General features: G+C 40.9%; 1 protein-coding gene across 1 annotated transcript; it reads right to left on the bottom strand.

Moving 5' to 3' along the window:
* Positions 1-645: 645 nt before the first annotated feature.
* On the bottom strand, positions 646-12,832 carry LOC149285847 (intraflagellar transport protein 38-like). Its single transcript, XM_089495040.1, has 12 exons — positions 12,811-12,832; positions 11,817-11,928; positions 11,330-11,414; positions 9,806-9,985; positions 9,024-9,119; positions 5,542-5,625; positions 3,642-3,775; positions 3,095-3,236; positions 2,456-2,528; positions 1,995-2,108; positions 1,843-1,895; positions 646-819 (listed from the first exon to the last, which is right to left on the bottom strand). Exons 1-12 carry the CDS (start codon positions 12,830-12,832, stop codon positions 646-648), a joined length of 1,269 nt encoding a protein of 422 aa, XP_089351166.1.
* Positions 12,833-18,047: the final 5,215 nt, after the last annotated feature.

Raw genomic sequence — 18,047 nt, 5'->3', positions numbered from 1 at the left:
GAGCACAAACCTAGAGATGGATACACGCCGGTGACATGGTGGGTAACAATGGACTGGCCAAGCCATCATCGTCTACCACCCGACAGATTTTTCCTGGTGCAAATGTCTTTAAGCCTCTGATTTTTTGTATTTCCTCAACCCCTGACGATGTCTGGCCTAAAACTGGCGAAACTGACAAATAACTTAGGAGTAGTTACAAAAACATTTTTAATGCTCATTTCATTTGTAAAATGCTCATGATTTTCAATATTTGTGCTTATTATAAATAAACGAAAAACCCAGGTATACTAATTACAGTAACAATTAGAAATGGTCATTGGTAATACAATATGTCATCGAAATAGGAAACGGGTGGGGTAAGAATGAGAAAACCCGGTGAAGACAGGTATTGATGTACGTCCATATAATAGAATGACAGCAAGGAAGTGTTGGGGGAACAAAATGTTTCAAGAAATAAAAGAAGAAGGTAAACTTTGCCAAGAAGATAAGCAACGTCTTATGTAAAAGTAAGTTGTCTCACGTAGAAATGCTCTCCTGGCCAACAGCTCACCGGCTTGTCCCACAAACAAGTTATAATTGAATAGGAGGTCAGGTATTAATGAAGGAGGGATGAAATGTTTGGGGGGGGGGGGGATATAACCTTCTTTAGAAGTCATTGTCGCTTTCTGCGAGTGACTCTGGTTTTCTTGGGCGCCGGTTGGGTCTCCGAAGAGATATCTCTGTGCTATGATCTCTCACCCTCATGATGTCCTCATCATAGTCATCATCTTCATCCTCATCATCGTCGTCCACGTCTATCTCGCTTTCATCAGAGTCATCCTGCAGGTGGCAAAGTGTTAATTTTCTGTGCCCTGTATCTGTAAACCAACTAGCACCTATTAGCCAAGCGCCAGACACAAATAAAAATGGGTTCAACAGACTCTTACGATGGAGAAACACATTGACAAAGCAAAAAGGTAGGCGATTGAAAGAGCCACTTCTTACACCCTCTGGTGACCTTTGTGAAGTAAAGGATTCTAAGGGGTTATATGTGAACAACAAGAGCAGCAGCCGACATCCGCTGGTCCCTGGGTATCAGTAATAAGCATCTAACACGAGTTCTGTAGTCCCAGTTGCTGAATAAATTATCCCCACGGTGGATCAACACATTTGGACAAGGAAAGGATTTCCTAAAGACTGGGGGGGGGGCATATACCAACCTGATTTTGACTGCCGTGAGGCATAGAGTTATGTTTTATGGCAGGACTGGGACCCACCTCCACATGACGAGAGCGAGGAAATAAAAACAAGACATGGCATGTATAGAAAAATATAAGATAAAACAAATATCCCTCCCCTAGGGAGCCAAGCTGCACAGGAGGATGGAGAAAAGCAAAAATGAACGACGAGGAAACAAGAAAAGCAACCCCAGCTTATACCCAATATTAACCCAATAAATAACTTTACAGAAGACACAGTCTAAACAATCCACGAGTTTCATTACTGTGTGTGGAACCTTTTCATTCTCACGATGCCCACTGCCACGACCTACATATCCTCAGTATTTTGCATAAGAAATGTTTGATATGCGTTATATATGGCCTTAACATTCCAAACACTAAACTAGTTTCAATTATGGTTAAAAAAATTACTTCAAATTCTCGAAACAGATTGCAGTTGTGTTGATTAATAAACCATGAATGTATTGTGCTGGTAATAGTGTGGTTACCACTGCAGGCCTAATTAGCCCAATTAACAGCAAAGGACAAAGATGTCCCTGTACTCGTCGATAATATTTATGGGGTCTCATTTATTTGGTCTTGATCAGCTATGTAATTACATGCTCTGATGCTAAGCACTTACCTCATCCTCGCTCTCACCCCCTTGCATCGTGCCCACAATGTGTGCTCCTCTCCCTGCGAAGAACAAATGAACGTTATCGCAGAGGACTGAAGCCGCGCCTCAGATGAAAACCCCCAAGTAACCAGATAACCGGCGCTGTAACCTCCTGTTACCTTGCAGAGCGAGGTTACGGCCAGCACGGGCTTTCACTGGCAGCCTCTCTTCATCCTCCATATCTTCAGAGCCGTCATCATCCTGAATTTCACTGTCTGTGTCTTCATTGCTGTCTGAAATAATAAGAACGAACTCCATTACAAAGAGTCCGCATGTTTACGTGTGGACGGGAGGCTCTTTGCACATAAGAAAAGAAGCGGATGTATGAGCCTAGCTTGTTGGTGGTCTCCATGTGAGCAGATTTGCTGTGATGTGTTCTGGCTCCATAGACTTGAAGAAAAGTTAAAGGTTCAGTAAGGGCTGTTCATGGTGGAAATTAAGAATGCGTGGAAGGACACAGATAAAGTCTCCCCTCTTTGATGAGATCAGCAAATTTAAGCAGAAGTTAAACTACACATTAAAAATGGCATCAGCAAGTGAGCCACCATTGACAGGTTAAATGTCCGTCTCTGGTACATACTTCCGGCCTTCTGCAGCCTGTTCTCCTCTTCTCTCAGCTTGTTCTGCATCAGACGCAGCGTGTTCTCAGCTTCCTGCATTAACATAAGCAAGACAGACGGCCATACGCAGAATTATTATTTATCAGGACAGAAATAATTGCAGTGGATCAAAATCAACTGTTATCGGTTTAATGGATCAGGCTTAATGCTCCTGTTTGTGCCATACTATGTATCCCTTGCTTGTCACACGCTATGCAATCTTCATGTTCTGCAGACGAAAGAGCCTTTCACAGTACAGACAGTTAAGATATGAAATCTACATATTTATATTTTAGAATCCGTATCCTAATATAATTATGCTGTGGCCTTTGAGATTTGTGGGAGTATAAGGGTTAATAAAATCATAAAAAAATGGAAAATTAATTAAATGCTTATGCATAGAATTTATAGTATGTTGATTGTGTCGCTCAGGGTGTGAAGGCAAAATTTGTTTGTTGATCTATGGATGAATAAATCAGTGGATCTGAGTGACAGCCTCATACTGAGAAGCTGTAATAAACTTTTTTTTTCAGTGATGGGGGAAGCGGGAAGAAAAAAAAACACTGGTTCTGCAGCAGGAAGTATATCAAGTATTAGATTAAATATGAAGTCAATCTCACCTCAAAACGTTCTTGCTCTATACGGTGATGATCTTCTAGCTGCTGTTCCAGGTAACACAGGTTGCGATACTTTGCTACATAAAGCTCATATTGTCTCTGCAGCTCTTCCTCGATCTTTTCATACTCATCCATAAAGGCTGGTCTGGAAAGGTAGACACAAACACAATTACAAAATCCTGCCAGAAAAATAAGTGTCTGGTGGCTCAGAGATGGGAAAGCAAGCCATACACATGAAGGATTTGGCAGCGAAGGCCCTCCTCAATCCCATGGCCCCTTACTGTATGTAAAGAGTGTCATGTCTTGGGATTTAAGACAAGCCATTTGCTTTAGAGCCTTCATTCTTCCGATAAAAGGGAATTTACATCTATGTCATCACTATCGGGATGATCTAAAATGGAAGGCTCTGTACCTGTAGGTCAACATTTCAAATAATAAAATTTTGAAGCCGATAAAAGATATAGGACATTCAAAACGGCTGGATACATTTCCAGTCTGCCTCCCAAACACCGCACATATTATACTTCCATTAATGGTTGATATAAGTTACCTGACGCTCTGCAAAGTTTGGAGTCGTTTCTGATTCCTCTCCAGCTCTTGCTTGCGCTTCTCAATTTTGGACTCCAGGTTCACCTGGTCAGATGAGGCTTTACTTAGAAAGTCCTTCATCTTCTGGACTTGCTCCTGGAACGATAAAAGAGAAAGCCATCTCAATGACAAGTGATAGGCGAGGGAAGCATACCAGTGATCCACACCCCAAGTCTGAAAATGTCCACCTTTTCAACTGGTTGAAAGAAGGCAACAGCAAACCATAGTTTGAAAGGACCATCCCAGGCCAACTAGAGGAACCACATGCTCTTCATGAAAAGGCTCAAGCAGAGCTACATTACTCGGCTTCCGCCAGCCTCTTCAGGGGTGATTCCTGCTACAAATTGCCCAGCGGGGGCCCAATAGAACACCCACTCTCTCCATTCATGAAAGACTTTTTGATTAAATATGTCACTATTTTTTATATTTTTATGATGACAAGGAGTCCATCTGTAGAGGGACCATGGCAGAAATATAATAAAGCCATCACTTCAGCACTTATTAACCTTGCATGAAGAGGCTGCTCGGTGTTATTACAGATGATGTGTGATATTTCATGGGAAATTATAACATGCTCTCTATGGACTGAAACTGACTGTCCTTGATAATTGGAGAAACCCTACTAAGAAAGGTGTCCGAACTATTGATTAAGTAATTATTGAGAATGTAAAGGTTCAAAGGGTTGGGTGATGCGCAGTCCACTGGCAGTGAAAGTGTTAAGAAAGGCAAGAGAAATTCAGCAACGAGACTAAATTTAGTGTCTTTGTTTAAGTTTTACATAGATCCATAGGGGTAGGATCTGAATAGCGAGGAAACAAAGAACCTTTTTACATTCAGCTTTATAGAGTCTAGAATTAAATAAACATTTATAATAATCAAATACATCATCCCACGCATGCAGTCCCACCATGCGCTTCACAGCGGGCCAGCAACGCGTTATGAGCAGAAGAAGAGCCGTGGTTAGATCACTTCACTGATGAAGAACGTATTTTTTGCACTCAAATCAAAGAATTAATTCTGAAAATCCTCTGGGAAACTTTCATTAATAAAGTTTGTAACGTGAAATAGCGGCAGCGGATTAAATAACGTATGACAAGCCCTTTCAGAATTATGGCATGTGTGTTGGTGAATTAGTAAGGGTCACTTTGGGGAATTAGACAGGAGGGTCACGGCATCCAAAAGACATCCATCAAGACATTTGCTACTAAAGGATCGGGAGGCGCTTCCAATGATTTCTTGATCTGGTATGAAACAGTGATTAGTCCTAAAACTGTGTATTAAAATGATGTCATAGTGACATCAGCAACTTTTGCAGGAAAGTAAACCGCTGGTCATTTGTTCAGCAACATCGGGGGCTGTGGTGTGTTTTCTGTCTGGGTGGAATATTCTTTTTATAGTTAAACACCGTGCTAAGATCCATAATTTCCAGGATTGGCTCATCGTGCGACTTAATGCTTTACCATTAAAAATACAGCGTCTTGGGAGATTTGGTGTACCTGAGGTTGCCCAAATCTATCACAGACATCTTAAAGCTCTCCCTTTTCTGGGACAAATATGGAAGAATAGAGTGTCCAAAAAAAAGTTTACCATGTTGTATGCGTGGCTTGCACATATCTATGGGTTTCATGCTAAGCTTTTTATCTCCAGGAATAGCAGGCGCTCCACTTCAATAGACGGAGGCACGGAAGAAGGAGATTTTGCATATTCCTGTATAATTCTCTCGTTGTCCTTGCCATGATAACATAAGCGTATCCATTTTGCTAATGTTACCGGATGGAGGGTGAAGAGATCAGTTTGAGAAACCGACACACACTACTTTACATTAGCTGCTTACAATGGTGGCTATTTCCACTTCCACTTACCAGGACTTCTTTGATGGACGCCCTCAGGACCTTTTCTGCTTCATTTATCTCTAGAGGCCGAGCGATGGCTGCTGTTCTCAGCTCCTGAAGGACATATGCAAGCCTTGTTAATCTGATGAATATCAGTGCAGCAGAGAAATGCCCATCATATTTCTTATAAATAAAGAGAAGTCAGTGGAGCAAATATTCCAAAGAACAATGTGAAGAACTTCAAAGAGCGATGTGAAGAACCTACCTTTTGCGCAGGTCTATTAAAGGGATCGCATTCACATTATCGCATATGTTAGTTGCTTGGTCCATTTACCCAGTACAGGTAAATGCTTTATTTTTATTTTGTTTTCATTGTGAAGAACGCATATTAAAGTACCCACGGCGGGTTAGGGCTACTCACAGAGCACTTTAATACGTATGGATTCTATAGTAGGGAGTCAGGGACACTAAACTGTCCCTTTAATGTGATATGGAGAGTATGGTTTAAGTATTTACCAAATTGAAACATTTTGTTTTATTGTTTCATTTTCTCTTGATCAGCTCAAATATAGAAAAAAAACCTGTGTGCTACATTTGAGGTTTTTATTGCAAATATTGATTAATTATTAATTGGGGGGAACCACCATAAGGAGGTAGACGAACAATGACAACTTTGCCATAGACCCCTATACGCATTAATGGGCAAATGCATAGTCCTTACACATCACCAACGCGGGGAAGTTAATTACATGAATTTGGGTCCCCTAATTAAGTATGCGTCCAAGGACCCATCTGAATCTTTTCCTGTCTCACAAGTTAGATTAAGCAGAAAACAAACCCCTACAGTTCCTTGGGGTACGCACCTCTTTCCCCCCATTCAAGCTAAAAAAAACCCCAAAAACAATTATTATCTTAGTTCATGGATTTGGTACGTTACAGTAACTGGAAGCGGATACATTGTCAGACAGATGAAGCAATCACTTTGAAGACATTTCAAGGGCTTTAGCTCCCGGCATTACATTTCGGAATAAAATGTTCTCCTTATCTATCTAATGTACTGTAAACGATCTGCATTCTAGGCTAGTCTGGAAATTAAGTGCTTCTCTGTGGGAGCGCAGCAGGCAATCGATGGGCTCCCACCAGTGCTTTTTTGTCATGCAGAAAGATGACAGGCGAGCGACGTGTGATGGGAAGAGTGAAGCTGTCATCGTAGGAGAACTCTGATGAGCTCGGTCGTAGACATAAAAGGATAAACACGGGAGCTCCGTCTGCCTTCCCTGCATTATTACAGAATAGGAAAACAATTAACTGTTTTACAACCAACGTTGGGAACAACCAGATGGCGATGAAAAGTCTGAGAAGCTGCCTGGAGCTTCCTACATACGTGATCGGTAAACAGCGGAGCATATGCATCGCTTGTGACACGGAGATCGCTACATCATCTAATTAACCTCCTCCTTAACCAAAAGAAAATCCGACCGGTCTAACATTATTAGGTGTGAAATCGTTTCATATGTCAGAAACCGTTCTTCATGGGATCAAGAACTCGTTATTCAGATATTCGCTGTCAGTTGCTGGGATCAAAATCTGCCAACCACACAGAGACTATTTCTAATAAATTCTATTCTAATACTGCATGAGGTCCAAGGAAGCAAAAGCGTGAAGAATATCTTCACTCTGGATGAACTCACGTAATGTACACTACCGTTCAAAAGGGTCGCTTAGCTGTTTTCATGGAAAATAAGGAGATTTCTAGCTGTAACATGATTGCAAAAGGGCCTTTTTATCCCCTGGAAAAACTCCATTAAAAATCAGCTGTTTCCAGCTACAATAGTCATTTACACCATTAACCCCGTCTGTGCTGGCTTTCTGATCCATTTCGTGTTATTTTAATGGACGTTAGCCAAGAGAGGCCCATGGGATTCTGGTTCATCTGTAAGCAGAAATATAGATAATAGATAAAAAGGAAATTTGTTCCATTGCAGGCACAGGTAATGCGAAGCTCTCTGATTGGCTACAATAACAGCAGGGGACCGTGTTTCTTCAGATGTCAACGGATGGCAGGTATGGTGAAAATGAAAGCCTGACAGCTATATGGCCCATTATTCAAAATTCCGGTTTGAAAGAAGCTCGCCGTGCTCTAGTTAATACATAGAGCCGGAAAAAAAAATTACGGTAGGAAAGCCTTGTGCCCCCAACGCATTCCTATAATGAAACATTTCTCTGAAACCCATGAGAAAGCTTCTCGGCGTCCCTGACATGTCGGTACCGCTGTACTATTTAAAACGTGCATGTGCGGGATTCTGGAGCTGCACAATCCATCACAGAGAAGAACAGCTCATTAGGGGGTATAAGTAATGAGATTGCGGGGAGTTTGTGACTGCCGCTGTATGCTGCCTATTCATGTACCTCGTACCAGATACTTCACTAATTGCGTATTCCACGATCACTAATCAGTATGCGGCCTGCCTTCCCTGCACTTTGGTAAGGGGTCTAAAGCCTTGACATGAAAATGCTGACTTGACACTTCATCAGAAAGACCAAAAACCTAGAAAGAGATACCTATTGATGGCACAGATTTCCGTGGCACATCGCCAAAAGACCCTCTGGAAATTCTGATGACGTGGATGCCAGGATACATGTTGCTACTTGTGACAAATACACTTTAGGAGGAGCTCTGACGCTGGAAACCATATTCCCTAATGATATCCCAGGAGTATTTCTCTCTCATCCAAGGCAATGTGTACAATCCACTCTTAACTCTTCTTCAGGTTTTGTATTTTCCTAACAGAACTGCAAACCATTAGGTATTTCAGGAGAAAAGAATGATTTATTGGTAACCCTACTTTTTAGTGGGATTACTATTTTTCTGTGATATTATAAGTGATGGACAGAAAACATTAGAAAAGCATAATGGAATAAGAGTGGAGGAAAGTAGAAATGATAAGGTAAAAGGATCATGGAAGGGTGGATATGATGGAGGAAGGTCGAGATCCTGCTATTTAAATAGTTCTTAAGGTCATCCCCTTCCCAAAATCAAAGGGTAGGAGCCAGGTGGCGATGGAAGAAGATCCTTTCAAGAGATCAGAGTTTGAAGAACGCCATGAAAATTTTAATTAATGACATCACCAAAACATACCACTATAAGCAAATTAACCAATGTAAAGAATCTTCAAATATGATGTCACAAATGGTGAGGCAAAAAAGAAAACCCTTTTTTCCCCCCACTTAATTTCAATAGTTGGCAAATTTGCCAGTCAGTAAATTCCTTATGTTTTGTGATCAAAAAATTGTGAAAAACGTAGAGTGTCTGGAGGTATCTACAAAGTCTTGCTTATGCCCATTACAAGTTATTATTACTACTATTAGTAGGGCAATGAACAAGAAGTGCGAGGAACCAAGGAGACGGATAAGTACAGATGCCCTCTTCGAGATTACTCAAAAAACACTATTAATGCAATGGCACTATTTATTAATATTACTTTATTATTATTATTTATTCTCACACTTACTCTTAGGTCAGCCTCCTTGCCAAGCAGGTCGTACAGAGAAGCTCCTTTCAAGGTGATATCAGACCCAAGTTGTCTGGCCGTCTTCAAGTCAGAAATCTGAGGAGGGAGGGAAGTGGTGAGACCGAGAACTTTCCGGACTATCACCGTACGCATATATAAAGCGAGCCCCACTCCCTTTAAATAGCCAATCAATTTATCACGTTGAAGGTAAAAGGATAAGGTGAGAGTAGCACCAATTACCTTACCTGTAGAAAAAAGTATATTTTCAATTTCTTTTATAATCCAAATTCCTTTTTTGTGAATTGTTTCCATATCAGTACAATTTAAACAAACAAAAAAACTCTAATGGCACAACCTCCTTGTATGATTTTAGTATTATTGCTACCCCTGTCCAACTGCAAACTCCATGCCTGGTCATGCAATACAATACCCCCCAACATACCAAATGGTCAAAGAGGGACACATGTTTTGGGGGATTTGGTTAGAGGTGTGGCCAGGGGAATGGTATTTAAAGAAACATTTTACATCACTTTGTGACCTATTGATGGTTATTAAACCGTGTTGGGTGTTTAGAAGAATAATGTGTTTCTGGTACACAGTTTACAAACCAATTTTCTGCTGGTTTAGTACACATTATTTTGACATTAGTGTAATATTCTGAGCTCCTAGGCACAGAAGCACGCAGCGATTTTGGCCCGAACAGAAACTGTCCTCCATGAACAGGGACACTTGGATATGTGATCATTAAACTATAGTTTAATAGACAAAAAGACATAACTTACCTTGGATCCCAAATCAAATTTGAAGGAGGTTGTTTCCTCCTCCTCGAGCTGAGTGTTCGCCAAGCCTTTTGTTTTCATTGCATTGTACAGCACAGAGGTGATTTTCAGAAGCTCCTTTACGGCGTACCCATCCGCCTGGTAAAGCTTCTTGGTGTTCAGCTTAATATGTGCTTTAGTGGCCTGAAGAGAGTAAAAGGCGAGCACTGTGTGTTAGATAAGCCTTTCTCTACAGACTTTCAAAATGCTGCGTTAGCCCCAAAGATGGTCTTTAAGAACCCAGAACAATTCAAAATGCTCTTGAAAGGACCTCTCAGATACCGGAAGCTTGTTCAATGGGTCTAACGCTCAGCGGGACCCACAAGATACTGGTGCCTTCTTTTTGGCTCAGCTATGAGAAGGTTTCCCACGCCATAGATCACAAATAACAAAGATTAAAAAAAAAAACACATTAAATATATAAGAACTATATCTGAGCTATCGGCATTTAAATCCCTCTGGATACAGAACTTCTTGAAGAAGGCTGAAATCAGCAAAAAAATATTGAGGAAAAAAATAATTGAGTTGATTTTATACAAATCTCAATCAATGAGAAAATCTTGGCAGTACAATAGGTCAGTTCCACGTGTTTAGTATCAAATCAATGTAAAACATCATTATTCTGAACACATCCAGACACTAACAAAGGAAGTTGATAAATAACCACAACCACGTGATTCTTGATATGGGTGATTGATGTAACAAAAAATAAAAGCATCTATTTCAATGTGTAATTTGGGTGTATATATAGCAAGCGTAACCCTTTCTGCATGGCCTAGGCCTGACCTAGATCAGGGTCTCCAACTTTCCTCGGGATTAACTACTTCTTCCTCACGTCCGCAGTGTTAAATGAGCTAAGAAATCAAAAATCTTCCGAACCAACCCACTGAGTGGCTCAGCATGGCCCTTGTAAAGCGCCACTGCGGCTTCTGCCCCTTCTGACCTGCTTCTTAAACCCTGTTGCCCTAGGCCCTAACAGAGTGTCCATGCTATGGACAAGGTGTTAAAAACAAGTGCTTTATACACTTTTTATACACTTTTATGTCAGTAAAATGTCAATTGTTTTCATTAAAAATAAAGAACTATTTCCCTAGTACATAATTAGTTGGCTAATTGGAATCAGAGTCTCCTGGCACCCTAAAAAAGGTGAAATGGTGTAGGAGGTATGAAAACAGATGTTCAAGCTTCGTTGTTGCCCTTGGTAATGGCTCATCCAGGCTCTGTTTAATTACAAGCAGCTGGACAGCAGAGGTGAGAGATGTGAGATATGCGCATATAAGTGAAATATCCAACAGATTCCCCTGGGGGGGATTAACTGTTCAGTTAGTGCCAAGAGTACGGTACATTCTCCTTCCAATGAACAAAAGGTGATCCAATTAGTGCCATTTCACTGAAATGACTGAAGCATCGTGTTTGTATAACCCCTCGAGAACAGGGAATTATGTTATGGACTCGAAAACGGCTACACCAATTAACTCATTTTCTTACCATGAACTGAGCCACAGCCTTAATAAAGAAAACGCGGTCTTGTTCTGTGTCCACATCCACTGGGATATCGGTCTGAGGCTCGTATCTGTTACAAACACGAATGGTTACCGTTTATAATGAAATCATGAAAAAGGTTAAACAGAAGTAAATGCTGTTATTGTAATGTAATTAATATAGAGCGACTAGCAAATATACGGATCAAAGGAGAAAATTGCTTAAAATCTGGTGACGCTGCCCTCTTACCACATCATAATGACACAAAACATCCTAATTAAATGATTCTATTTAATTAGATTCTAATGGTGTTTGGGTCAAAGCTTTGGCGATAGACCGAAAGTACATATTGCGGTATGACCAGTACCTCGAGATAATGGACATACAGTCCGAATCGGGGCTTGATTATACATCAAAGTACCTACGGCCATCAAAACACAGGTAGAACATGTGGTTCAGCTCATAAAGATCCCCTATTGTGAGCTTTATTTACCGTTTTACCAGCCAGATAAGCACCTCGGAGACCAAGGGAAAATTGGGAGTGCGGAAATTTTCCATGGAGATGAGTCGCGAGTATCCAAGCGCACGCATCATCTCGGTAAAATCTGTGTGGGAGAAACAGATCCGTGATCAAGTCAATGGGAAAACATTTTAAATCATTATTATACGCCAGATTTAGTTATAAAAGGGCTAAGGTCGGTAGAGAAGGAGGAACAGCACCTTTAATAAGTAAGGATTGAATTACAACGCGTGCTGCGGATTAACACCTAATTTCTTTGCACTGTACTAGGAACCGAAAGGAAATAAAGGGAAACACCTGAAAAATCAGTGCAGAAACACGCAACACAATACACAAATACAGTGAAACTGTGGTGAAAAAAACAAACAGTGTGACACGTATCATGACATCACTAAAGTATTACAACACATTTTAAAATCACTGAAGGACATAGCTTATTAATCGATAATTGGAGATATACCTCTAATCCGCCAAATGGTTAATTAATTGCTTTGCTATTCCCATAACTGGACTATTAATGTTATATATTAACATGCAGACTGGTAGTGACATGCACGATGATGTCATTACTTTCTTATATACTGGCATCACAATGACATCACAACATGACGACAGATGTACTGACAAAAGCGAGGGACATACAATGATGTCACCAGTCATGATACAGAGCAAAATACACCAATAATGGAAATAATAAAGCAAACAATTGACACTTTGGTAGTTTAGCTGTTTATTCACAATTATCTATTCCAGTGCTATGTGTCTGAGGGATTTAAAAAGCTACGTAATACTTCAGTTATGTCACGATACGGGTTCTGGCCCAGATAATGCGTTGTAATGGTTTTGGGCTGTTAGTTTTAGGTATGGGGGGGGGGGGGGTTGTATAGTCTCCTCAGACGTTTAAACACTACAGAGGCACAGGGGTATAAACTATGGCCTGTGGGGGTAAATAGGACACAACCCTTACTTCTCAGGTCACGGTAAGACATGGTGCCGGTTCCCGTACAATCACGAGCAAGTCTTCTCAGTGTAGGCCGCTGTCAGGCAGAGGCGTTCAGTGTCATGGCAACCAATGGAACTACGGAAGCCCTGAGTAGCCAAAGCCGGAGAAACGAGAGGCTATGACGCATGCGCACTAACCGACCGTACGCTTTGAAGCCAATGTGACGGGGTTGTGTGCGCCTCTATAACACTGTCATATCCACGATAGTTACTAACCGCTGTGCTTGTATACACTCGGTACTTAAACAGTTAAAACAGCATCATTTTGGCAATTAAAATAAACCCATATCCCCGCAAACGTGCTGTGGTGGGTGTTTGTAGCATTACTAAGATTACACGAATTTTATTAATTGAATGTGTCTTTTAATAACTATTTTGTATTGTCACTCAATTTAATAATTAAGACGTCTTCTACTGTAGTTGCCAACTGTCTTGATTTAGCGTGACCAGCAGTGCCTAATAGCTGTAGTTCCAATAATAAACAATTATTTATCCTAAAGTGCTTTGATGATATCGTTCAAACAAGAAGGAAGGGGCTTTTAGGGTTAAAATGTTGTATAAAAGGTTTTTTTTTCTGGGGCAACGTGATGCTATTGCCATGGCAACCAGTGAAACATTACTGTTAATCGGAACATTAAACTAGTTGCTGTGATCACTTTTCAAGCATTGCACCAAATTCACTTTTTATACATAACTCTCAGCCAGGGCTGGATCCAGGCTGGTAGCCGGTCCAGGCTGGTAGCCGGTAGTGTCACACCAACTTGTGTAGTGCATACATGGACTTGCTACTTGGTAGAGATGGTATGGCCAATTTCAGTATGAGAGGGGTTAATTTGATTGTACAGTCATGTGGTGCCAAAAGGTCTTGTGAGATAAATGTGTCCTTTGAAGCTCGGACTCCAACCGGGGCCTTCTACAGGGTGTTAGGTCCTGCAGTGGAGCTGCCGTTTTGTCTAGGTTCCAATGTAGACGACCATATGCCTGTATCCCCTCATATATAATGGATTCTTTGATATGCTAAGTGACCACTAGCAGTCAGGAAAACCATTCCATATCCAGGTCATATCAAACACATATCAATAATAACTTATATATTCATTATCATACCTCCTTGTGTGCATACCTAGAACGGGGAAAGCGCACCCTACAAAAAGAGTGCAAACATGGCAGCGCCACTTAACCAGTTTGGAAGGAATTGTGAAGTCTATGATGTTTAGTCATAAGTAGCTAGTGTGACATATCTATGGACTTCACAATTTACCGGAAATTCATAAATGCATGAATTATGGCTGTGGCGAGCACAGGAGGGACGATAAAATGAAAATAAGTTATTTTGACTGATATGTTTCCACTACTCAAGGGGGAGGTCACTTATGGTACACCTTCCCTCTGCTTATACCACCTCTGGGCCGGCTTGGAAACTCGAGATGAACTAGGAAAGAGTATAAAGTTAGTGAAAGAAGATTGGTCAGTGTGCTTACTAGGGGCCAAGATCTAATTTTGAGTAAGTCGCCATCTTTCCTTGCCGGAGCCCTACGGACAGAAAAACTGTTACTTGACCATTCAGTGAGTAGTTAGGTTTTCTGTAATTTTCTCCTTTTTATTTTATCTGTTTGGTGTAAATAATCTGTTATCATCTTTTTTGTGTATGCACTGTGATTTTTTTTGTTCATAATAAATATTCCTTTATTAAGTTCTGCCTTTGTCTGGTAAAGACTTGCGTTACCTGAAGAGACTGTTTTATTGGTAATTTTAAATCACATAATTTTTGTGTTAAAATATACTGTGTGGGTTTTTTTAGTCTGATTCGTTTGGGGTACCAAGGCACCCCCATTTCTAAATTGTCTTGGTGGTGGCAGCGTTATTTTGATATTTGTTATATCATTATAGTTAATTGCGGGTGGTATTAAGGGTGGATATTTGTATTTTTATCACTATTTTCGGTCTAGGGCAGACAGATAGTGAATTTTAACCCTTTTACCACCAGAACCAAGTCACGCGCACACTTGGAGTAGAGTGCGTTCGTGACAGGTAGGGCCACATACTTACCGCTAGATACATTCGGCTTCATACCGGCCCTGGTCTCAGGGTGATGGAGTAGATTCTCGGCATCACACAGTCCGGGACTGACCCCTTTCTATTCTACCCCGCTGGGATCATATATAACGCTCCCAGTCGGTGCTTTTATTACCAGTATGTTATGGTTGATATCCCTGCTTGAATGCAGGTAACTCAAAATGTATCTTTAAATGGCAAGTAAAGGTTTCCATGAGAACGGGGAGTCGCTACATAGATAAACTGCTTTATTTATAGGAGAAGAGGAGGAAGTAAATACGGTACTCGGTGGGATGAAAAAGAAATATATCTCCAAAAAAACACAAAGTCATCAGAAGTAACTTTTTATATAAAAAACGTAATATTTTTTTGTCATTTTTAATATCGCTGATGCCTAACTCCCAGCCGTCCCTGTTTTTGCAGGGCAGTCCCTCAAGTGTTGAAATGCGCCAATATAAATATGTTATTCAAAAAAAAAAAATCTTGAACCTCGCTGAACTGTAAAAAAAATGGTTTGTTTTTTTTTAATGGAACCTGCTCTGAGTTTCAAGGCAGGTAAAAGTGATGAATAAAAAATATTATTTTTAGTTTTTGTTTTATTGAATAGTTGTTTTTTTTGTTGTTGTTAATATCGCATTCCCATAAAGAGGTTGTGCAGGTTAGCCCAGCGCTCGTGAAATTTAAAATATAATTGCAGATCCGCTACATGCGAGGTTAAGCAGTCACCGGCGGAATTGTAACATTGGCGAGGATTAAAAAATTGTAACCATAGGAACCAATAGAATGTGCCTGGTTATTGTACCCTTCTACCAGTTGCTATGGTTATAGGACCAATTTTGCATCAAAATCACTTTTTATTTATTAACTCTTATATGCTGGTACTTATGAACAAATCCCGATTTCATAACCTAGTTTAAGTTGACCTTTCCACCTTTCAGGACGGTTTTGATGGGGGTCTCAGTTAAGTTTTCATATTCTCTAACTTTAAGGGTGATGAACAAATACAAAATGGCTGCCTGTTTGGTCCGTCTTTAAGACCAACGCAAAAGTCTGCCTAGGCTATCAAGAACCTAAATTTAATGAGAAAACCTTAAACCAGACCAATGTATACTTTTTACGTAAAATATGAGGATATATTAGGTATGCATTATATATATATGTATTATATATAGTAAATATAATAGCTGAATAGGACAGAACACGACCATTGTTCATTTTGCAACCGCAGTCCTTTAATCTGACATCTTGCTCAGTATGAAAGTTTCAGAACGCTTACATTTTTCAGTAAAATGAGAAGATTTTGGTGGGTTTCTTATGACACTAAACTTTAACCTTTAAGAGTCCAGCTATAAGGGGACATAATGACTGAAGTTTTTTTTTTTTGGGGTGGGGTGGCTCCTAATATGACGGTACATATGTAATACATATATGTAATAGTTATGTTTCATGCAACACTAGATTCAGTGACGTGTTCTGGCCTTGGCTGACTAGGCCTATGGCGGTAGGTCCAGGAGGCGGCAACATGCTTGGGAACATCCAGACTCCAGCTACCAGTAGCCCTCCATTTTTAGGATGCGGGTAGGCGGCTGACGGTGGCCCGTCTGACTGACGTCAGCTGCCGGTCTGGCGGACATTGCGCGCCGGGTTAGCCTCACGTCCAGGAAAATGCTGTGGTTGGAGGGGAAGAGGGCAAAGAGTTTGCTGCAACTCCTCTCCCGGGACCAGGAGTTTCTCCATGGTGACCGGGAGAAGTGGCATTTCACCGGAGTCTATGGGCAACACTCAGAGAGTTCCCAGGGTATGAGCCGCAGCCCCTAAGCCACAAAACAGGGAGCCTCAGGCTCCGCGCAACGCCATTACGCAATGGACCAGTAAAAGGAAGACCACCGGGCTTTATTGTCGTCATATCCTGATGCCAAGTAGTCAGTACAGGGCCACGGGTGGCAGGCGCCACTGCCGCGGGTTAAACGTAGGGCTACATCGCTGACACAACACTTTTTCAATGATACGTTCTTTCTATGCCTTCATGTTGGGCAATTTTTCAATGAAAAAAAAAGAATTGACTCGGGTTTGCAGAATTTGTGCTGTGGATCAAAACTTGAACTTTTTAGCTCGTGCTGTCGACCTTATATTTTTATTTTCAGAAATCTATAAAAGCGACTATATCTCCGTGGAAACAGAACACAGAGAAACTCATGAGTGTCTGCCGCCTGAAGAAGCCCACAGTGCCTGCGCGTTAATGTAAAATGGTGGGCTTCCATATTTAAGGGAAAAAAAAAGAAAAAAGGAGACAAGACTGGATCTGTGGCCCACCTTTAATACAGAAAGCGCTAATGAGAGAGACGATTATCTCCCTACAGAGTTAATTGCGTCGCCGTGTGAGTGGCAGCTAATCACGCAGGCTCATTCTTTCTGTTTGTATCTGTTTTGGGTTCAAATTAAGCCTCTGATTATTCCCCGTCACTCACCCAGGTACCTGATAATTATTACGCTGAGAAATATGTAGCAAATCCCGGGGGCTGCGGGAATTTGCTTTCTTACTATTTATAAAAGAATAGGAAAAAGAAAAAAAAAGCTCTGATATCGAGTGTAATTTTAACACAAAGATGGTTGACTTCGGAACTTTAGCAATCGTGACGCTTCGAGTGTGTCGTATGCGCCATGTTTATTGGTTTATTTAATTATTTAATGGGCCATGTAATATTGGGTCATGTTTATTAAGGTAGAAATGGAAAGATTCTGGTTTCATTGTGGAGCAGATCTGAAGATGCATTTCCATGGTAATTGCTCCCAGGCCCGGACTGGCCATCTGGGACACTTGGCCAATGCCCAGTGGGCCGCTGCCCGACGTCGCTTTATGGCCGCTCCAGCTACATGAGTTTTAGCTTTTTTGAACCATTACAGGGGGGAAAAAATCTCCATCAACGTCTCATTCTGATCCAACCCCAATGTCAATCCAGAAGAAAAACGTCAGGCAAATTTTGTTAGATCTGCGTCTCCAGCCAACTAAAACCAGAAGAAGCCCACCACATTATTATTATTATTATTATTATTATTTATTAATTTATATAGTTCCATCATATTCCATAGCGCGGTACAATGGGTACACAGGGCATAACAAGTAGTGCCTAACATACTCACAGAAAC

The sequence above is a fragment of the Sceloporus occidentalis genome, unplaced genomic scaffold (genome assembly GCF_023333645.1).
Source record: "Sceloporus occidentalis isolate IW3139 unplaced genomic scaffold, rSceOcc1.0.p SCAF_76, whole genome shotgun sequence".
NCBI classification, from domain to species: domain Eukaryota; kingdom Metazoa; phylum Chordata; class Lepidosauria; order Squamata; family Phrynosomatidae; genus Sceloporus; species Sceloporus occidentalis.
The sequence above is the reverse complement of the archived record's forward strand: the minus strand, read 5'-3'. Positions and strand labels throughout refer to the sequence as shown.

Excerpts from the sequence above, each read along its gene's own strand:
- LOC149285847 (XM_089495040.1), bottom strand. The coding sequence starts at position 12,832 with ATGTCTTACCGTGACCTGAGAA. Across the intron at positions 11,929-12,810 it reads GTCTTACCGTGACCTGAGAA|ATTTTACCGAGATGATGCGT; the intron begins GTAAGGGTTGTG and ends TCTCCCACACAG. Across the intron at positions 3,237-3,641 it reads CAAACTTTGCAGAGCGTCAG|ACCAGCCTTTATGGATGAGT; the intron begins GTAACTTATATC and ends CTACCTTTCCAG.